The 22,488-nt window shown below is 48.1% G+C and overlaps 2 protein-coding genes across 3 annotated transcripts; both read right to left on the minus strand.

Moving 5' to 3' along the window:
• Nucleotides 1-906: 906 nt before the first annotated feature.
• On the minus strand, nt 907-6,908 carry LOC117837920 (probable linoleate 9S-lipoxygenase 4). 2 transcript variants are annotated; one of them, XM_034717734.2, is made up of 9 exons: nt 6,510-6,908; nt 5,502-5,791; nt 3,715-3,958; nt 3,282-3,626; nt 3,083-3,189; nt 2,885-2,992; nt 2,473-2,780; nt 2,062-2,325; nt 907-1,944 (listed from the first exon to the last, which is right to left on the minus strand). In XM_034717734.2, the coding sequence occupies exons 1-9, from the start codon at nt 6,718-6,720 to the stop codon at nt 1,158-1,160; spliced, it is 2,664 nt and encodes an 887-aa protein (XP_034573625.1). In that variant the 5' UTR covers nt 6,721-6,908; the 3' UTR covers nt 907-1,157. The 2 variants fall into 2 exon arrangements, with proteins under 2 accessions (XP_034573625.1, XP_072146491.1); XM_072290390.1 differs by lacking the exon at nt 5,502-5,791 and having other exon boundaries at nt 6,510-6,630.
• Nucleotides 6,909-14,526: 7,618 nt separating this feature from the next.
• Nucleotides 14,527-19,096, minus strand: LOC117836611 (putative linoleate 9S-lipoxygenase 3). Its single transcript, XM_034716079.2, has 7 exons — nt 18,799-19,096; nt 18,019-18,311; nt 17,152-17,389; nt 16,668-17,003; nt 16,455-16,540; nt 15,912-16,327; nt 14,527-15,820 (listed from the first exon to the last, which is right to left on the minus strand). Exons 1-7 carry the CDS (start codon nt 18,986-18,988, stop codon nt 14,785-14,787), a joined length of 2,595 nt encoding a protein of 864 aa, XP_034571970.1. The 5' UTR covers nt 18,989-19,096; the 3' UTR covers nt 14,527-14,784.
• Between the last annotated feature and the right edge of the window lie 3,392 nt (nt 19,097-22,488).

Raw genomic sequence — 22,488 nt, forward strand, 5'->3', positions numbered from 1 at the left:
TTCCAAACAAGCCTTTTATGCATACGATGCCGCACTCTTCCGACCCTCTCCTCAAGACATGACCGTCACATAGGATTTATGAAAAGAGAGCAATGCATGTGTGTTCAGAGGAGATCGTTTGCAGCTGAATCTCCTTCTCCAAAAGATCAAGGCGGAGGGTGAGCTCTGGTGGATCAAGGCAGGAGTTTGAACTTGGGTTGTCTCGTCGGCGAGTAATAGCCCAAGCTTACCCACTGGCACCACATACCTACACCCGTTGCTATCTATTCTTGTAATAGTCCGTCATAGTGTGTTAGGAATTGGAGGCGCACGCTCTGTGAAGCGCGTTGTTGTAATTCTTAAACTTCTTCTATCTTTATGCGAAGGTGCGCAATTCTCTTGCTTATTCGATAAAAGAAAAAAGACATGACCAACCTGCAACAACTCCTCAAATGTTTTGGGGAAGCTACAAGTCTATTCACCAATATGCAAAAGTCTGAGTTGCGCACGTGTTTACAGAGTCTAGGCTGCCTTGGAATATGAACATTTGGCCACAGTGCGTGTCATTGGATTCATTCTGTGTCCTGCACAATTGGCACCTACCTAAGTCACCAAGAGCAAGAGATGAACAACACGGGGATGGAAAGACAAGGTAATAACTAATAATAGAGAGAAGAAGAAAAAAAAGTTAAGAAACATGGATTGTTTTCGTGCGGAACCAGACTATCTCATTATTAATCAGAACTTGCAAAATCCTTCCTAAGTTAGCCCGGTTAAGAACTCCAAAACCACTGGATGGCCTAGCAGTTAGGCAAGTCCTGGCGCCCTATGACTTGCTTAGTGTGTCTGGCTAACGGAATCAAACCTCATCTAAAAGGTGCTCATTGACGGGAGTATAGTGAAATGACTGGTTTGGAGGCTTCCGTGTCCAAGAAATGAGCTGGTGTACCTTTATTCATGATCAAGAAAGAATACATACACGACAACATTTTTCATTCCTCACTGCGGCTGTTGCTCTCTCGACCCTACAAATCAATCTAAATTCTCCACTACACCCTCACAAAACCAACGAAGAAACACATTACGGCGTGGCGCACCAAAGATTCACAGTGCCCAAACGTGCTGCGCCACAGGCCACAGCGTCAACCTACCATCCCACGAGATACATCTGCTAAACCTCAGATGGAGATACTGTTGGGGATGCCCATGGCCGTGAGCCCCTCGCCCTTCGTACCGTCCACGTCTGACGTGTTGGGGTACAGCAGCATGTACGGCATCTCCACAGGCCCCTTCCGGTTCTTGAACACCGGATTGTCGTTCATCGTCTTGATCCTGTTCTCGATCTCCACCAGCCGGCTGCCGAACCTCTTGAACGCGTCCAGCGCCTTGGCGTCCGATGTCCAGCGCTCCGGCTCGTCGCGCTGGCCGAGGTAAACCTCGTCGGAGGAGTGCTTGGAGAGGATCTCGATGAGCGAGATGCCCAGGATGGTCTGGAACTGGCTGGTGATGGTGCGGATGTACACCTTGTCGGCCTCCTCCTGCCCAGCTTCCAGCTGCGCGTACTCCTTGGTGCCTGGCTCCGGCATCGGCCGACGGCTCACGGTCGGCCGGTTCGGGAGGTACCCGGCGTACGGGTACTGCCCGAAGTTGACGGCCGCGTGCAGCGCCGACGCCACCCAGATGATGGTCGTGCAAGTCCTGGCCAGCTGCTGCACTGTGTCCATCTTGGGCCACCAGTCCCTGTCCTTGAGGTCACCGTGGGCCTCCTCGCGCACCTCCTTCCACCAGGCCTGCAGCTCCACGTCGCGCTGGAGCTCACTGTCACTAGGGTAGTAGATGTCGAGGTACTCCTTGACCCACCGCTCAATTGCCCACCAGATCACCAGCCCGTCTACGGCGTATGGGTAGTCCTTGATCAGCAGGCGCACGCCGTACGGGCTCGACTGGTCTGGCTCGGCCACACCTCTGAACGCACAACCAAAAGAGTAAAGCCATCAGAATCAAAGTGTTTCTGGAAGCTCTTTTGCATTCGGATCTCGTCACTGCTATAAGTTTTTGCTGCTCTATGTATTATGTACGTACCTCTTGACGAGATCAGCGGGGAGAGCCTGCTCGTTGAAATTCCAGCTCTTGTACACGTCAGAGGACATCTCCAGCGCGTACTTCCCCGGGAACACGGTGAGCTCGAAGATGCCACCGGCGTTGATGAGTGTCTGGCGTGCAAGGGCGTTGATGTTCAACGTGTCACGGTAGTGCGGGCTCAGCAGCTTGTGCACGGGATGCACCACACTGAGCTGCCGGTTTGTCGCGATCACGAAGGGCTCGATCACTGCGTGCGTGTTCAGCCTGCAAACACATACGCACACAAAGATCACTATTTCCGTTCCATCACCATTGAGAGCACTATTTTGACTAGCGTATATCTCTGTACATACATAAAGGCACCAGAAACAATTAGAGTTTTGGTATCAAGGAACAGAGTGGTATCCGTACCAGTGGCTGATCAGCTGATGCCAAGCAGAGTCATTGACGCAGGCGTAAGCCTTGGCAAGCTGCCAAATGTGGCCGGCAACGCCAGTGTGAGCAGGGGTGTACACCTTGCTGTCCGCACCGTGCTGCTGACCATCAGGGTGGGGCAGGCTGAGCTCGATGGCCACGGGCTTCAGGGTGCCATCGTCCTTTAAGAACAGCAGGGTCCTGCTGGCATAAATGAAGTTGCCCTCCAACTTGTTGATCCGGTCGAGGTATGGCATGAAATGATCATGGTGGTCTAGGATGAAGAGCTTGTTCTTCTTCAATGCCTGCACACAGTTTGTTATGACAATCAATCAACAGTTTTAGGAAATTATCTGCACTGAATCCCTCAATTATATATTTATATGTGCATGTGTTCAGTCCAGCATACATTCTGCACTGTGTAGCCTTCAAGGTTATGCTGAATGTGAGCTTCAGTGATCTTGCTGGTATGGTCTCCATACTGCCTTAGGTCCAGGGTACTTTTAACAGGGAACTCCTGCGATCATGGAAGAGAACTTTTAAGGCTCTTTTACTCGATTGTGGGGCAAGCGTATTTGTCAATTATTAAATGATGTAAGATGCTAACCGTCAGGCGTTTGATGATTACTGGGTTCACGCCTGCAAGGGTTTCTCTTCCAAACTCCTCATCAGTCCTCCAGCCAAAATTAAACTCTGGAGCCTTTTTCAATACATCTAATGTATACCAAGATTTACACAGTCAAATAAAAACTATTTTCCCGTTCAAACAGTGGATTAACACAAAAAATACCAAGAAGTTCAGTTACCTGATTTGATGATATTTGGAAGGGGCATCTTTAGGGGATGGTCATGACTACCATTTGGCAGAATACTTCTAAGGAACTCACTGGGGATTTTCTCCCTTATCGCTGCTATTATTGGGTGGTTGGGTGCTTCTGGACCAAGTTCATAGAGTCCTAGGATGTCTTCAAATGAATCAAACTCCTTCGGCGTATCATCAATGAAGGTTCCTATTGTTGGAAGAACAGCCTCAATGATTGCCTTCAGTGAGTACCCAAGGAAGTCTGACATCTTGAGATGTCCAAAGCGTTCATCACGCGGGACGTAGATGTTCAGGTTGAGCAGAAAAAGCCTGCTCTCCGAATTTGGGTCTGGATAAAAGGTCGAGCAACAAAGGATTTCAGCCAAATTTGTGAGATCTTGTATGAACAATGTAGTGCCTTGAAGTCTTGAACTTACCAGTTTCCGTTGGGTCCCGGCCAGTTCTGCAGCGACGGGGATATGGGTGTTCTTGGCTGCCACCAAGGATCGGCCGTGCATGGATTTCACCTTTGTCTGGCTCGCCAAGGTCATTGTAGAAGTCATAACGGTAGACACGGTCATGCTCCTTGTATGGTCCAGCGTTATTGTCACCTTGGAGAATCTTGAGTTCATCTTGCCGATAAGGCACCAATGCTGCAGGCATTTTGCTTGGCAGATAGGTCTGCAACATAGGAATAGAGTGAGCTGACCTGTATTTCTATAGCCTTGATAAAAGTCCTGGCAGAAGTTAAACGTATGATGATTAATTGGTAGGTATGCTTATTTTCCACAATGTCTCACGAGAGCACCGCAACGGCTATATTGACTTGAGTTTTTTTTCTGTCAGACAGATCTAGTGCCAATATAGTCAAATTGGAAAACTATATAGCCTTACAAAGCATGGCGAGTTGAAGTGAATATGTTTTTTTACCACTCAGCAAATTATCTAGTCATATCAACCACTAGATTGTTTCCACTACTGGTTAATCTATATGTGCTTATTATGGTACAACATGAGCAAATTCAGACTTCGGGGTGTTCAATTTGCAACGTTACTGAAACAAACCCTTTATTTCTATCTCCTTTTCTTTTGGTTATTAAGAGAGAATTATGGTTTTTTTATCAGACTTGTTATCTTGCTTTTGAGACCCACCAACCAGTTCTGGATCAACATATGAGCATAATGAATATGCCATGATGGATCTTTTTTCCAAAGCTTAATTAAGACTCACAACTTGCTGACATTTTAATCAACTGTTACTAAACGTACCAGGGAGCTGCTGATCATGGGCAACTTGCTCTTGTAATCTAAGGCAATTAGTAGAAGACTAGATTTAGTCATCCTGAACGGATGAGGCAAGCCAAGTTCTTTAATATCTGCAAGACTAAGACTTCCGCATGGAAACAATAGAAGCCTACTTTTCTACTGTGTGATGTCACTAAGACAGTGTTATATTCTGCAGAAGACAGTAACTTTAATCCTTTTACTGCCCGCAAGATGTACATATAATATGTTAAATATTCTTTTCAATAACACATTGTGGTGTGCAGCTCTGGCAATGATTGTTGGTACCAATAAGGCCAACTGTGGACTTGCGCTGGAAGACCAAGCTCGCCATTTTGGCGGCTAACTCGGGTCTATCCTACCCAGGGGGGTTATTAAAATAGGTTAGTAGCAATCACTCTGCATCACGGCGCTTTGTACTTTTCAGTAGACAATGCGTACCATTAGGATCTTGGTACACCTAACATGGCACCTAATCCATAGTTCCATACACAGGCTTTTAAAAATCTAAAGTTGACCAGCATCCGATCCATAGTCCATAACCATTTCATAGCAATCAAACTAGCATTTTTGTTTCTTATTAGCAGCGAAAACGAACTCTCGAATTTTATATGGCATACATATATGCAAAGTTCCTTATAACTACTGTTCACACCCATCGCATCATATTCTCTACGTGAAGTTATCATCAAGTATAGTACCACCGCCTCCAATGATGTTTCAGTTTTTCCAAGCTCAGGGCCTGTCACTGGACCGGCAGATTCTTGTATGCATTTGATGGAACCACGAGATTTCCGCATGTTTCTACTCAAAACGGATGGTGATTTTCGCTACACAAGCCATATAAAATAATCGAAAATTTTGTTTACACAATGCACTGTGCATCCGTGATGCGGCAGGAAGCAACCAAAGGGAGGGCGCAGGTGTCAGTACTACTCACGTCGTTGGCGAAGAAGATGCGGTCCTGGGTGTAGAGCCTGTGCGGGAAGACCCACGAGTTGGCGACGAAGACGACGGTGCCCTTGCCGGGGACGCCCTCGAGGGTGATGGTCTTGAGGAAGAACTCGGCGTGCTGCAGGTTCCTGACGAGGACGGCGCCCGGGATGCCCTGCGACTCGTCCCACTCGAAGTTCACCCGGAACACCGTCTCCCCGTTCGTCTTGGACTTGAGGGACACCACCGCCTCCTCCAGGTGCGCCTCATTCCCCAGCTTCCCCCGGCCTCCATTGCCTGCGAATCGATCCACGACAGCGGAGAACCCGTTTACACAAACTGCCGCAGCTAAATCCAAAGAAAATGCTCCCTGAAGAATTTTCAGTAAAATCTCCGAGGGCCCTGAACGCCTGCGCGTCCCGTCGACCCTGAATTGAGTATTGACGATGAAGCTACAGCGAATCTCAGGTTCCCAGTGTCGTGTTGCGCTGTGACACCACCTCGACCCTCCACTAGTTAATGCTTCTTGCTCCCCCTCAATTGCATTGAATGCACCCCAACAACTCCTCCAAGGGTCCCCACGGTGGGAGAGGGTTGGAGCAAGCTGCTCGGTTCAAACTTTGAAACCGCACGCCCCCTCTGGCATACCACGGCGAAACGCCAAAACCCATATCCCCTGCTCATGCCATGGCTCCCTCCATTATGATCACAACTTATGTTGGACGAGAACAGATTCTACAGATTTTCGTCACTAAGGTTTATTGCGAGATCGGGCTTGTTTTTTGGGGGCAAAAATCAATTGGCACCAAACGGCTACGGGAATCCGAGGCCGAGACAGCAAGCGAACAGAAAAAAGGAAACCGACATGGACGGCGAAACGCACGGGGGGACGCGGGCGGCGCGTTTCGGCGGCCGGGCGGCGCGTCTGACCCCCGCGGCCGCCGCGCGCGGGCCCGCCCGGGGCGGTGTCGGAACTCCGGAGACAGGGAGGGGGCGGTAGGCCGGAAGCGCTTACTTGGTTCGGCGGCGGTGGCGCTGACGAGCCGCAGGGCGACGCCCTCGTCCCAGCCGAGGATCTTGTGGACGCCGTCGAGGAGCGAGGCGTGGAAGTCGCCGACGGCCAGCACCTCCTTCTTGACCAGCACCACCGTGCCGCGGATCTTCCCCTCGTTCCACGCCTCCTTGTTCTTCCCCCTCAGCCGGTCCGCGACCCCGTGCCAGAACATCCTCGCTCTCCTCCTCGGGGAGGACCGCACCGGACGGGAAGGCTCCGCGGATCGGGGTCGTCACCACCGGCGATTGATTCCCCTGCTCGCTCGCTCGCTCGCTCGCCAATGTGATGTGCCAGCGAGCAAGCAAAGGCAGGCAATCAGGGCAGGCGTGTTGAACTGCTGCCGCCCCGCGCCGCGATAAATAGGCGGCCGCGGCCACGGCTGGCGCAGACGCGCAGGCGCGCAGCCTACCCGAGTGGCCGTATCCGCTTGCTGCTCCTGCCAGCGATGGCGACGGCGACGACTAGACGATTAAAAATTTCTTACAAAAAAAAACGCGGATCCGACGGTGCGCGTCGGCGTCGCAGGTGACGTGGGGTGGGGATCGTGCGGCTGCTGGTTAACGGTGGCCCTGCAAACAAAACGCCATTCGGGCTGGCCCCGGCACATGCGCGGTCTCTTTTCTACTCCTATTCTCTGGGGTCTCCGGCTCGGCTCCCCGGCAGCGGCAGGTCCACGTACTCCACGGCACGCGCGCAGGCGAGACCGAGGGAGGGCGTCGCCGAGGAGAAGTTCGAGCTGACTGCCCAAGCACAAGGCGCCGAGGAAACGGTAGACGGGGGCTCGGGCTCGGAAAGCCGCGGGCGGTTTCGCCGGTCAACCCGGTCGTCGCGTTTGGTGCATGCATGCGTGCGTGTCCCCGGATTGGCTGTGGCTGGCCCAGCGCGCGGCCACTAGCGCACGGATGGACCACCCACAGCCTGCCTGCGAGGCCGAGAGCGAGAGGGGAGGCGTCGTGTCGTGTCGTTGTGCTTGTGAAGTTGTGAGTGCGAAACGAACGGGCCTTAAGGCTTCATCGGCACTAACATGCCAATCACACGGAGCTGTCGCCGGCGCCCTTGCTGGGCGCGAGGGCGACACGACCATCGACGGACAGTTGCGAGCTAGTACTAGCCACCAGGAGCTAGTAGTCGTGCTCTATCGATCCGACATCAATCTAACGGATAAGTCTCCATGTCACAGTGGCTGGGCACGGTACGCCAGCTAAAACGGAAGAGCAAGTAGCACGGCATCCTCCATTACATATGACTCGCTCATAGAATATTTTCTCATATTTTAATAACATACACGCACTTCAACAATACGTGATGATGATGTAGGGATCATTCATGTTATAAGCTATGTGCTCAGAGTTAAATTATTGGAAAGATTATCTCCTAAGGGGGCGTTTGGTTCCTTTGCTTATTTTTAGCACGTGTCACATTAAATGTTTAGGTACTAATTATGAGTATTAAACGTAGACTATTTACAAAACTTATTATATAAGTGGAGGTTAAACGGTGAGACGAATCTATTAAGCCTAATTAATCCATCATTAGCAAATATTTAATGTAGCAACACATTGTCAAATCATGGACTAATTAGGCTTAATAGATTCGTCTCACCGTTTAGCCTCCACTTATGTAATGGGTTTTGTAAATAGTCTACGTTTAATACTTCTAATTAGTATCTAAATATTCGATGTGACGGATGCTAAAAATAAGCAGGGAACCAAACCAGGTCTAAGATGCTTAGAGTTAGGCAGGAGGCCTGACGGCCGTTGGGTTCAAGTTACTATCGGTGATGGTTGGAACTACTTAAAGCCGGGAGACCTGTACATGTTACGGGGCTTGATTGCTGCCACTGTATGTAGTAGCTTGTCATTGCGTCTTGGACACTAGGATGTGTGTGTTGATCAATCCGGCGGGCCTGACATTACAGCAGCCGGTGTCATCGTGTAACACGACGACAAAGGCCCCACTTGGGCCCGCGACCACTGTTCCCGCACATTTGGCCAGCGGTCCATTGATGGCCACACACGGCGGTACGGTGACCTGGGAGAAAAAACTGTTAACCTGCGATCGTCCTAATCTGCAGCCAGCGGCTTTCCTGATCAGATCTGGCGCAGTTCTACTGTCTGTTATAAAGAGCTGTAGATGGAACGAGATCACGGACGGCAGGTGCGTCGCGTGGTAACCGATGACGGATCGTATATGGCTATGCGCGCGAGATTATTCCACGGCAACTGATTCCGGAAGCTTTGCGGCGAAGGTGAGCCATCGAAAAAGGAGAAACTAATGTGTTGCCTGGATAGGCACTGTCGGCCTCATGTTTTCGGTCCATGCAAGCATCAGGAATTCAGGAGGATGCCGGTCTTGGCTTGTAAACCAAGTTCAGGGAAAGACGCGTGGATTGCTATTCTGAGGCATGGATTCAATGCCAAAAATGCAAGAACAAGTCGGGTCGGTAGTAACGAATTTTCGCAGGGGAGAGAACTCTTTCACATGGACACCCTATAGATTTTTGTGACGATCGGTCGGTCTCGATAACTAAATCACTCTCCTCCTGTTCAACTCTCTGCTCTCGACTTGACCGAATCCTACGCCTTCTGATCAGCGCACCTGGATCATCTGTCTTGGACGATTGGATGGACAAAGCTGATCCAAATTTTCAATAGCAGCAGAGATGCAGAGGGTGTCAGACGGGCCATGCTACAGAAACGATTATTGTACGGTCTGGTTGGTACGCAAAATATCATTCCACGTTTATTTAATGTTAGGTACATTCCGCCTTGGATCTAACGGGTACGGGCAGCACGTTGCCACGTGAAACACTTGCGCTCGAGGGTCCACGCCCTGATGATCCTTTGAGAACGTCCAAAGCATGCGGGGCAGGTCATAATAGTCCCTCCGTCCTCCTCCTCTCTTCTTCTTTTTTGGCTTGCGAGATGGATCTTTTGGTTGCGATGCACATGGCGTTACAGTTCAGCATCTGTTCGTGAATCATTCGTGATCCCACAAGCTAGGCGCTGGGAGACAATTAGTTACACTAAACACCTTTGTAGGAACATTGATCAGAAAAGGCGCGATTCCTTTTAGTTGGCACGCGTCAAAGGATTTCTTGGTCTTCCAAAGACTGTGGAAACTAGAGTGAAAAGGGAGTGAAAAAGGATGGCTATACTTTTCACAGCATAATTCGCATGGCAGACATTAGGATATCTAAGGTTATGGGTGTGTTTGGTTTGTGCTCGGATCAACCTCCTGAAACAATTTGTCACTCGTTTTGACGACAACAACGAGAAGTTCCACAAGATCAAGTGTCCTCGGTTATTGATGCCCTATGCAAACTCGTGCAGATATTGGGTCAAATGAGCGCAGCCAATGCATTTTTCATGAGCTATCTGTCTCCTGCAGATAATGAATCCTTCACAAATGTTCTTGGTAGCACAAGAATACAAAGGACATGCTGACCACGGCAGATCCAGCATCGACCCAGCGGCACCAAATTTTGATTTTTCAATGGAAATTGGACTTTTTTCTTGTAGCTTCGCCACTCACATTTTAGCATAATATAAGAACATAGACGTGAGTACCATTAATAATTGCATTGGAATAAATGGGTTTGTCTCAATAACTCGGATTCTAACATATTAGCTCTTGCCCATAGAAAAGGACATTGCTCCTTTTCAAAGACTAATAACCATTTCTTTATATATTCGATAATGGAAAAATGATGTTTTTTACAATGGAAAAATTTGGGAGCTGTATCTATGATTCTCAATGGAAGATAAGGGCGCCATTTAATAAGGACACTAGATTGTTGTGGAAGAAAACATATGCTAAGAAAGGAAATAATATACTAATGGGAATTATCAAGACTCTAGTTAGGGCAGTTATGGGGGCCTACTTAACTTGTAAGAGATTTAATTTCACTCAGTCCCTGTTCAACCCCTTTGGGAAGGGGATTAACCGAGCAAGCCTTTTAAAGAAAACATGGCAGATCAAGACCGTGGAAACTAAAGTGGATGAACACAGATTTTTTTTTGTTTATGGGATCATTTGGTTCTTACCTGGATTAACTTTGTGAGAATTTTGTCGCTCACTATGATAATTGTGAAAACTTCTATGGCATATTGTATGCTACTCATACGCGCTATACTAATCTATATATGTTAGGCAACCGATTTTTGCTAGTGACATGATTACTTAGCACAAAATTAAGTGATATACGGATTAACTAACAATTCGATGTGGTACTACAAATAATATGTCCCACGCAAATTTGACGAGTGATTAGATGAGTGTAGAGCGAACAGATACATGTAAAAAGCAGATAAGAAAGTTATATGGAAGTACTAGTACAGACTGAAACTAACGAACATCGCCAACTACTACACCAGCTAGAGACAACTAATCTGCGAGATAAATTAGACCTTTGGATCGATCTCTTAATGATTTGGATGCTTTCATTAGGTGCAGCCTTACTAAGAAACAAGACCATGCGAAAGGTGCCAAAAGTTGACCGATTAGTCAAGTGCTAAGTGCTGCTTTGGAGTGCTCTCTCATAATGGAAAAAGGCTAACCACCAAAAGGGATGTTATCAGATCACAAGCACAGTCTCACTAAACACGTGAGGAATAAAATGAGCAAGGAGAATAGATTACAGCGCCCCATCATTCCATATGTTCCCTCCAATTATTGTAGCAGTAGCAGCCTAGCAGCTTCACCCACCACGTCGCTCCAGTCTGGCAGCCCCATTTGGAGCTTAGCGCGGCAGAAATCCAGCGAGTTGTATTCGCTGGGCGGCTGGGGAGTGCATGGAGTGGATTTGTTCCTGAAGGGAAAATGGGAAAAATGATTGAATCCGGTTGTGTTACTTGATCCCGGAGAGTTTTGTTCCAGAGGTTAAGATATGAGGATTGATTCTAGGCTGCTAAGAGGTCGGAATAACCAAAACAAACTGAAATAGAATCAGATCTATTCTGATTCGACCGAACGGTTATTTTGTGTTAGGTCAAATTTTAAACTAGATCAAATCAATCTATACGGAATAGATTTCGTTTCGGAAGGCCTAAAGATTTTTTGTTAGGATTGTGATGATCTTCCATGCAGAGATTTAGGGGGTGTTTGTTTTCTAAGGGCTAAAGTTTAGCCCCTATCACATCAGATATTTGATACTGATTAGGAGTACTAGTCCATCAACCCGTGCTCCCGCACAGGTTAATGTTTTTAGAAGCTATTGTATTTGAAAATTATTTAGAAATTAAACTCCTAGCTAATAATCAAAATTATTTACCTACTACTCTCTTATTTTTCAATACTTCAACATAATACTTATATAGATATATGTATCTATCTTTGTCTAGTTGTGATTGATTCTTAATTAATAATTACTCTATGCACGTTTTCATCCATATTCGTACTTTTTCCATTTTGTATCACACCTCCAATCCTCCCTACACTATGTTTAGCATACAAATCAATATTTTTCATCAATTCCTCACATACATGTATAAATAGTCTAAATGGTGGTACTCATCATGTGCATATACTTTAACTTAGTATTTTTATATTAATAATGACATAAATAGGCAATTTAGAATCATATATTAGTTTACTTTTTGATATTTCTGTATGATGCACATGAAGATAATTAGATTAATATTTACGTGTTTACTTTAGGTTATTTTTAATAACGACACACATGGGTAACGCAGATAAAATTTTAGAATGACATTTTAAGTTATGCTTTATAATGACGTGTATTAGTAAATTGGATGAAGATTATGGGTTACTTTAGATTATTTTTTATAATAGCTGAGCTCGGTAATTTAGATATAGGTTTAGAGCTCATTTTTGAATATTTTCATAATGACAGTGGTGGGTAACATTTTAGAAAATATAATAGATCAATGGCTATGATTATTAGAGTTTACAGGATTGGTGTTTGATGTTTTTAATTTTTATAAGAATTTGTCTCTTTTTTCTAGCTTATCTCGTGGGAACTATTGCGGAGTCTCCAATGGAAAAAAAATGAGACTACACTGCTACAAAACTATTACCATAAGCTACCTCTCGTTTGTTAAATATTCGAACACAATATTTATGTAGATATATACTTAATATCTTCATCCAATTGTGATCGATTTTAGTTCGTAATTACTCTATAATATTTTCAACCACATTTATAATCTTTAACTTTTCACTTTGCATCGTAGGTATGCGCTTGAATTTATTTAATGAACCCTAAGTTTGAGATACAATTTTAGCATAGAAATCTATATTATCATCATTTTATATCCTTATAAATGGTGACACACATCATGCGTATAGACCTTAATTGTACGATATACCAATAGTGAAAGATATGGACAATTTAGAATCATATATTGCTGTATATTTTTAATTAAGGATATTTGATTCAAATGTAGGGTTACCTCATGTTATTTTTAATAATGGCATATGTGGGTAATATAGACGGAAATTTAAGGGGTTACTTTAAGTTTAAACCTAAGTAATAGTGGTAGGCAATTCAATTGCAAATTAGGGGGTTATTTTAAATATTGTTTATAATGGCATATGTAGGTAATTTGGATGAAGGTTAGGGGTTACTTTAGTTTATTTTATATAATGGCAGAGGTGGGTAATTTATATATAGATTTATGGGGGTTACTTTAGGCTATTTTCATAATGGCATAGGTGGGTAATTTTTTAGAAAACATAATAGATCCAATGGCTATGATGATTTGAATCTATCGATTAATGGTTGGATGTTTTGCTTTTTTGTGAGAATTTCTAGGATTTCTCTCTTTTTCTAGAGTGTCCACCTAGAAATCCTAGGTGGCTTCACCTGGAAGCTTCAAAAGGAGCCTCCAATTAGTAATAGTAAGATTAAATATAGACTAATTACAAAACTAATTGCACAGATGGAGGCTAATTCGCAAGACGAATCTATTAAGCCTAATTAATCCATGATTTGACAATGTGGTGCTACAGTAACCATTTGCTAATGATGGATTAATTAGGCTTAATAGATTCGTCTCGCGAATTAGCCTAGGACTTCTGCAATTAGTTTTATAATTAGTTCATATTTAGTCCTCCTAATTAGTATTGATATGATAAGGGTTAAACTTGTTTGCTCTTAGTTTTTAAAAAAGAGGAGAATCTTCCGTAATGCCCAACTCATCAAGACTGAAACCGACAGCCACAGCCTGCAGCTCTGGTCTCTGAATCACAAGAATGTGCTCACTACAGAGAGTGAAGTTTCAGCCTTGCTGGGCTGCCGGCCACTACTGGTAAAGTAAACTTCTAGCGCTCTCTGCTGTTCAGCTCAAGCCACGTCAATGCCTGGATAACTGAAAAGGGCTGATGCGGACTCATGGTTGGTGGTCTGCGGGAATGCGCTTCTTCTGACGAGCTAGACAACGCGATCGGCGATCGCGTATCGCTTTCCAATCGGGTCTAAGCAGATGCTCTCATCCAAATTCCCCGCAGAGAGTGATATAATTTAGGTGCTCACCAAACCGAAAGGTTCGTAGGTACAGCATGCAGTTGAAAGATTTCCATGGAACATTATTGCTCTGTCAGTGGTTCTGACGCGGGTGCAGTGCTAACGGGCTTTTCTTAATCTCCCTGCCTGCAGCCGGCATTAGGAGTTCAAGTCAAGCTTCAGCTTGCTTAAGTCAAGCTTAAGCTGGCTTCATCCTTCATATTAGATTCCTGCGTGATGTATGCGCTTTCTTTTATGTATTATTAGTGTTCTGCACTATATGACTCTGCTTGTGCCAACCAATCTGTAAGGTCTACTTTTTTAATGGATATATTAGTATACTAGCAGCGGTTCATGCCAGCCGGTGAAGAGTTGAACGATTGCATCTACAACATTAAGGTCAACAGTTTCCACATTACTCAAGTCAACTGCTTGCCCCATCGCGATGAGTATGCAGCATGCACCAACAGCTTTGGCAGTTTTGTGTGCCAGTTCTCTGACTTCAGATGCCAGTTTGTGCAACGTTCACTTTATTTATAACGTACAGCACCACTACGTGTTATTTCCATGTGCCGGCTCACACAGACGTTAACCGACCTCTACAAGCTCCCACGTGGCATCGATCATACGACGACGCTCGCACTCTCTCTCTCTCTCACACACACACACGCACACGCACACACAAGCGACAGAGTTATTCAAGCGCCACCTCTCGTGGCCTCCAGACGCGCGCGCAACACCTTACACCTAGACGTGCAGGCCGCAGCAGCCTCAGATGGAGATGCTGTTGGGGATGCCCTTGGCGGTGAGCCCGGCGGCGGCGCCCGTGGTGTCGGAGGTGTTGGGATACAGCAGCGTGTAGGGGAACTCGGCGGGCCCGCTCCGGTTCTTCAGCTGCGGGTCGCGGTTCTCGGCCACCACCTTGCCCTCGATCTCCACCAGCGCGTCGCTGAACCGCTTGAACGCCGCGAGCGCCCTGGCGTCCGAGGTCCACTCCGGGGTGTCGCGCTGGCCCAGGTACACCTCGTCGGAGGAGTGCTTGGAGAGGACCTCGATGAGCGAGATGCCGATGATGGTCTGGATCTGGCTGGTGATGGTGTGGATGAACCCCAGCTCCGGGTCGCGCTCCAGCTCCGCGTACGCCTCCGTGCCGGGCTCCGGCATCCGGCGCCGGCTCACCGTGGGCCGGTTCGGGAGGTACCCCGCGTAGGGGTACTGCCCGAAGTTGACGGCCGCGTGCAGCGCCGACGCGATCCAGATGATGGTGGTGCAGGCGCTCGCGAGCTCCGTCACGGCCTGCATCCGCGGCCACCAGGGCGCGTCTTTGAGGTCGCCGTGCCCGACCTCGCGCACCTCCTTCCACCAGGCCTGCAGCTCCGCGTCGCCCTGCAGCGTGGCGTCGTTGGGGTAGTAGATGGCCAGGTACTCGCCCACCCACCGCTCGATGGCGTGCCAGATGGCCAGACCGTCGCTCGCGTACGGGTAGTCCTGGATCAGCAGCCGCACCTTGTAGGGGCTCGACGGGTCCGGCACCGCCACGCCGCGCTTGACGAGGTCGGCCGGGAGGCCCTGCTCGGTGAAGTTCCAGTCCTTGTACACCACGGAGGACATGGTGAGCGCGTACTTGCCCGGGAACACGGTCATCTCGAAGATGCCGCCGCCGTTGATGAGAGTCTGCCGCGCCAGCGCGTTGATGGTCATCGTGTCGCGATAGTGCGGGTGCAGGAGCTTGTGCACCGGGTGCGTCACGCTCAGCTGCCGGTTCGTCGCGATCACGAACGGCTCCATCACCGCGTGTGTGTTCAGCCTGAGATCGATCGATTAATTTCAGGATTAATCATTGTATGAGTAGTAAATTCATCCGCACATGCAAAACAAGTGATATTGTCAGTTCGTACCAGTGGCTGATGAGCTGGTGCCAGCCGGAGTCGTTGACGGCGACGTAGGCCTTGGCGAGCTGCCAGATCCACGCCTCGACGCCGCTGGACGCCGGCGTGTAGACCTTGCTCTTGGCCTTGGTCAGGCCGCCGTCGATGTAGGGCTCGCTCAGCTCGATGGCGAGCGGGGTCAGCCTGCCGTCGCCGCGCAGGAAGAAGAGCGTCCGGGTGGCGTAGATGAAGTTGCCCTCCAGGTTGTTGACGTCGATCAGGAACGGCATGAACCGGTCGTGGTGGTCCAGGATGAAGAGCCGGTTGCCGTCCAGCGCCTGCTGCACCGTGAGGCCCTCGAGGCTCTTCTCGATGTGCTCCGCCGTGATGGTGCTGGTCTGGTCGCCGTACTTGCTGGGATCCAGAGTGCTCTTGGGAGGGAACTCCTGCGATCGAACAGCGACAGACGTTCGTCAGGCGCATTTCATTTCCTTTGATTTCCACGTGGTGAATCCAGTCATCCACACACGCTTGCATTGCATTCATAGTCTCTGCAGAAGTAAGTTGGCTCACCGTGAGGCGCGTGATCATCATCGGGTTAACGCCGGCGAGCACCTCGCGCGCGAACTCCTCATCGGTCCTCCACGCATTCTTGTCCTCTGTTCCACACAGAACGCAACGCAAACATTCAGTCAGCTCGTCGACCAGCTTCTCGCTGTGCCATCATGCACTCAACAGTCAACAGCATGATACTTTGATGATGTGCGGGATCTTGGATACACGTGCCTTTGATGATGTGCGGGATGGGGAGCTTGAGGAGGTAGTCGCCGCCGGCGGGGAGGAGGTCCTTGACGAGCTGGAGCGGGAAGAGCTTGCGCATGTCCTCGAGCGCCTGGATCTTGGGCAGCTTGATGCCGCCCTCGTAGAGGTTGATGATGTCCTGGAACGAGTCGAACTCGCCGGGGGTGGTGTCCACGTACGTGCGCACCGCCGGCACGATCCCCTGCGTGATGGCCTTGATCGCGTACCCCAGGAAGTCCGACATCTTGAGGTGCCCGAAGCGCTCGTCACGGGGCACGTAGATCTGCTCCACCAGCGACAGCCGGCTCTCCGAGTTGGGGTCTGCGGCCAAAGTCAACGTCAGCCAACCCAACCCTGCAGCTAGTACTCTCTCTGACAGTGGGTCCACCTGGCGTCTGGATGGACCCACGTGTCATCGGAAGTAGTAATATGTCGCCGAAAACAAACAAATAATCAAGCGCGCGCGCACCGGTGGTGGTGGGCTTGCGGCCGGTTCGGCACCGGCGAGGGTAGGGGTGGTCGTCCGAGCCGCCGAGGACGGGGCGCGGGTTGCCACGGTCGGGCTCGCCGAGGTCGTTGTAGACGTCGTAGCGGTAGACGCGGTCGTGATCCTCGTAGGGGCCCTGCTGGTCGTCGCCGCGGAGGTTGCGTAGCTCGTCGTCGCGGTAGGGCTTCAGCGCCGCCGGCATCTGGCTCGGCAGGTACGTCTGCGGCGGCGTCCGGCACAGGAGACAAAGATGAGCATATTATTTTTTTATATATAAAAAAACACAAAAATCAACATGTTGACTGACTGACTGACTTTTACTTAACCATCCCTGATTCGTTGATTGATACTACTCCTTATTAATTACTCTATCTTCGACAGAAAAAGGCACAAATGTTAACAGCTGATTTGCTAGACGACCAAGACTTAGACCGGACCAACTCGATCGATCATCATGACCTTTTACCATCTCGAAAGTGAACTCGAGTGCATTGGCATCAATCGTTTCGAAAAGTTTCTCGGGGGGACGAAACGGACGTGCTGCTAGTCACGTGAATCCACATGCCTCTCTCTGCGTGTCAGAACTCAGGAGATCATTCCAGTCCCTAGCACTAGATTTTTCAACTACCGTGGCAGTTGCACTGGTGCCACTCCATTGAATTCTCTTCACCACACCATAATATCCTTTCATACCTACGCCAATCGACACATAGTCCCAGTACGTACTAGCAATAATCTTAGAAAATCCATACTGATAAGACATGAGATAAACTACTTGTTAGAACTGTGAGTCGTGAGAAAGACTTTCAACAGGTACGGGCAGGAATGTCGTCGGCGTCGGCGACTTACATCGTTGGAGAAGAAGACGCGGTTGTAGCGATACTTGTCGACGGGGTAGACCCATGAGTTGGCGACGAAGGTCACGGCACCGCGCCCCGGCACCTCGTCGAGGGTGATGGTCTTGAGGAAGAACTCGGCGGAGTGGTAGTTCTTGACGATGATGGCGCCCGGCACGCCCAGCTTCTCCACCTCCCAGTCGAAGGCGACGCCGAACTTGGACTCGCCCGTCGTCAGCGACGGCAGGCTCGTCAGCCACTGCTCCAGGTTCGCCTCCGCGCCCACCCTGCCGCGGTTGCCGTTGTCTGCACACACAGAGCACGCATCGGCGCGCGAGAGGGATGGGAGGCCGGCGGTGAGCGAGAGCACGTCGCGTGTCGGCCGGCGTGTCGCGCATGCACGCGTCGCCAGGAGATTACTTTGGGGGGCATAGTAAACTGATAAAGAATCTAGTTCAAAGTGAAAAGTGGTTTCTGATCTCTTGATTTTTGAGCTGCAACTGTGTGTGTCTTTTTTACTTTGTCACGAGCAAGCCAGCATCTGGTGCTCTGTATTCAAGCTGAAGCTACAGGCTTTGCTGTCTTTTTCTCGGTGTTGCTCTCGATTCTTTACATGTCCCGTCCAAGATGACCGAGGGCCGAGGCAAAGCTAGCCGAGCCATGGCCACCCAAATAGTGCTTTTACTTTGTATGGTGAAAGAAAAAAACATGCTAGCTACAGAGGGACAAGCCAATCAAGATCGAGGCTCTCTATCTAGAGAGATGGAAGGAAGGAAATGAGGGCGGTGCTCACAGGGGTCGACGAGGGTGGAGCTGATGAGCTGGCAGGTGACCCCCTTGCCGAGGAACTCGCTGATGCCGTCGATGACGGTGGCGCCGAAGTCGTTGAGGTCGAGCACGTTCTTGCGCATGAGCACCACCGTGCCCTTGAGCCGCGCATTCTTGTTCGCCCCCGTCAGCCCGTCGATGATCCCGCTCAGCATCTTCACCGCTTCCAACCAGCTCCTCCTCCTCCTCTACCCGGTGCCTTTTGGTTTTGCGGTGGCGTCTGTGCGTGTTTGATGAGAGGGGCCGAGAGGCAGCGGGGTCGAGCTGGGGATTTATAGCCAGGCGAGCTGCAACGGAGCCGCGCGGCGCGGCTAGCAGGCTTCGACTTCGAGTACGTGCCGGCGTGCGCGGTTTTTTTAACCTTTTTAATCTAAAATATTAAAAACACCCGTGCCAAACTAAGAAGAAACCATTTTAGTCGTGTCACGCTACTTGAAGCGACTAATACTTGAGTCACGCCAGAGCATATCGTGCGACCGACCCTCCACGCTAGCTCGACGCGTGGGGTGCCCGAGCTAGCTGAGCTGGTCAGGCTGAGTCGCGTCACATGCCTTGGCGCAACTGAGTCGCGCCAGGTGGCGTCGCGCGACTCAGCACATAACAGCTGGGCCCGCTAGTCCCTTTGTTTCTCCCTGCCCACTTCCTCTCTTCCCCTCCGCCCGACCCTCCCTCCCTTCCTCCCTCCCATGGCGCCGCTCCTCCCACTTCCCCTCTAGATCTTCTCCATCCCCCACTGGATTCGAGGGGAAACCACGGAGAAATTGCTCCTTGAAATTACCTCCTCCACTTTAACCAAGTAGTTTTTCTAGATTTGGTGATATTTGTAGGATTTGAAGTGGAGTTAGGTTAGGTTTTGAGTTTGAATGGTGGTTTGAGTATGAATCGGGCATTGTTAGGTGCGTTGTATCGTTGCATTGATCGATTGTAATGCCTGTGTATCATGTAGTTTGTATTGCATATTCGGATTTAAATGGATTTTAGTGGTGTAGATATTGAAGTTATATTGGAGAGTATGAATAAATAAAATGTAGCTTTGGGGATGTATTCATAATTCAAAAAAGGTTGATTGATGTTCATGGAAACGATTGTAATGCCTGTGTATCATGTAGTTTGTATTGCATATTCGGATTTAAATGGATTTTGGTGGTGTAGATATTGAAGTTATATTGGAGAGCATGAATAAATAAAATGTAGCTTTGGGGATGTATTCATAATTCAAAAAAGGTTGATTGATGTTCATGGAAATTTAGAAGTTAGTAATGGAAGAGTTTATTTATTGATAAAGACGTAGAATATTAGAATTGATTAGAAATGATTATTGCTTACTACATATGTTTTCATATAAAATTAATGCTTAGATTTTGAAGCTACGAATTTGTTACTGCATATTAAAGTGATTATATGTTGGTTGATGTTATTGGAAATGTAGAAGTTATGAATTGTGTCATATGGTTGAAGTTTTGTTTCTAAAATTTATTTTGATATTTGATTTAGAATAATGGCACCATCCGCGTTATCCACTCCTTAAGATGTTCTACGATGATCACCACCGTGGGAGGAAGCTTGAAGTGCGCGTAGAGGTATGTGAGCTCTAAGTTTATGAAGTTGTAGTTAATCTTGTCATGGAGGATTGGTATTAATGATGTGTTGACAACGTTGTACAATAAATTTTGTTTGCAAGTTTTGAACACTTTACGGCCCCGCACTCACACTCCTCTAGAGTGGGATGATAGGTATGCCCCGTACCTTCGACGGGCCGGTTTCCTCCCGCTTGCAACATTGGTGAAGGCGGGACTGCCGAAGATGAATAATGCTGCCCTGACAGTGCTAGTCAACGGGTGAAGGCCGGAGACACACACATTCCACCTTCCCTTCGGTGAGATGACACGTGAGGACGTATCCATGCTATTTGGACTTCGTGTGGATGGACGAGCGATGACTGGGAACATAAATCCGATTGGATGGAGGGACATGGTGCGTTTGTTGCTTGGAGTCAGGCCTGAAGATCTCCCTCAAGACGTGAAGGATAGGAAAACTACAGGAGTGAGTTCGGCTTGGCTTGTCCAGCACTTTGGTCATCGCCCACCCGCTGCTGCTCAGGATGGAGTTGTTGCTAGGTACGTCCATACATGGTTGTGGCATATGGTGTCTGGGTCTCTATTCCCCGATTCTAGCAGGAACACCATTTCTTGAATGTGGCTACCAATCACTGGGCAAGGGTGAGAGAACATTGCAACTTATAGCTGGAGGACTGCAACTCTTGCATGGTTGTATTGTCAGATGTGTGCAATGATGCCTGCAGGAGGTTTGAAAATAATGCTAATCTTGATGGTTGTGCGTACCTTCTCCAATTGTGGATGCGAGAGCGCCTTCTAATAGGCCGACCGGAACGCCACGCATACGGGGTACGCACTTTGGTCCCTTATATAACTTGTTTGCAGACACATGTTATTTCAGTAACATTCGATTTGGTAATGTGTTGCAGGATTTATCATATGACGGCGACGACTCGTTGCCTACTTTCAGGTACCTGTGGAACAACGTTTCTACCATCTACGGCAACCCAGGAAAGTACTATGACTATAGCAACGCCATTGACTGCCTTACAAGGAGCCATGTAAGTGCAATATCTTCTCAAAACTACCATCTGTGCCATATAGTATTTATAGGAAAGCACAATTGCTTAGGGAGGTGAAATTGCATCTGTAGGTAATTTGGGAGCCGTATAGTAGGAATGAGGTTGAGGAAATAGAGCTTAGTCCCTTTTGCAAGATAGACGCTGAGTATCGGCGTTCTGTTTGTCTTCTAATTTTCTTCTACATCATCGAGTACCATCTTCCAAATAGGGTGATGCAGCAATTTGGAGTTCTTCAAACTTGCCCTCCAGAGTGTAACAATACAGGTCAAGATCTGCACCAGTATGTATTTTAGTTTCCCGATAAATACCCATGAAATTGATTAATTGGTAACCATCTAACCTTGATGGTTTTCTAAATAAATGAAAAATTGATCGTTGCAAGTAAAGGGGTGCCAAGAATTGGGAGGAGAAGCACATTCACGCAATCAACGCATGGAATTTATGACACGCAATCAACACATGGAATTTATGAGCAAATAACAGGGTTTATGGTGGGGCTAAATCAATATTTGGACTGGCTGAAACAAAACACACGCTTGAAGCTCAAGGTTGCAATGGATGCTGCCAACATCAAGAACCTACCTTCGGATCCAGAAGATGTTTTCCCGGAGTACAATGAAGTCACAAGAAGTGGTAGGCAGTCGGAGCGCGGTCTTTTCAAGAATTACATTGTAAGTTCATATGTAACGGATCTTTATATAATTCAAATTTGTTCCCAACTCTACAGGGCCAACAACTTTTGTAGCGTGCTATCGCTTGTAATATTTTTATAACCCTACTATAAACGTCCTTCCAATCACCCCACAATATGGCTATAGTATGCTGCTTAGCCCTCTAGGCCTTTCCATAATTTACCATGTAATTTGTGAATCCTTTGATGGTTTCAATGATGACGGTTATAGGAACATCGGATCTGCATGAACAAGTGAAGCGATCCATCTTGCAATGTAACGAGCCGTGCATTGAGAATGCACTTGTGCGACCTCGGACGTCCCACATGTATGAGGTTGAATAACT

The sequence above is a fragment of the Setaria viridis genome, chromosome 9 (genome assembly GCF_005286985.2).
Source record: "Setaria viridis chromosome 9, Setaria_viridis_v4.0, whole genome shotgun sequence".
Lineage (NCBI taxonomy): Eukaryota > Viridiplantae > Streptophyta > Magnoliopsida > Poales > Poaceae > Setaria > Setaria viridis.

Coding starts and splice junctions, on each gene's coding strand:
- LOC117837920 (XM_034717734.2), bottom strand. CDS start 6,720: ATGTTCTGGCACGGGGTCGCGGACCGGCTGAGGGGGAAGAACAAGGAG. Junction 2,993..3,082: donor TAATCATCAAACGCCTGACG/GTTAGCATCTTA, acceptor CCATGATCGCAG/GAGTTCCCTGTTAAAAGTAC. Junction 1,945..2,061: donor CCCGCTGATCTCGTCAAGAG/GTACGTACATAA, acceptor TTGTGCGTTCAG/AGGTGTGGCCGAGCCAGACC.
- LOC117836611 (XM_034716079.2), bottom strand. CDS start 18,988: ATGCTGAGCGGGATCATCGACGGGCTGACGGGGGCGAACAAGAATGCG. Junction 17,390..18,018: donor GCGTCTTCTTCTCCAACGAT/GTAAGTCGCCGA, acceptor ACGCCGCCGCAG/ACGTACCTGCCGAGCCAGAT. Junction 17,004..17,151: donor CCGCAAGCCCACCACCACCG/GTGCGCGCGCGC, acceptor CTTTGGCCGCAG/ACCCCAACTCGGAGAGCCGG.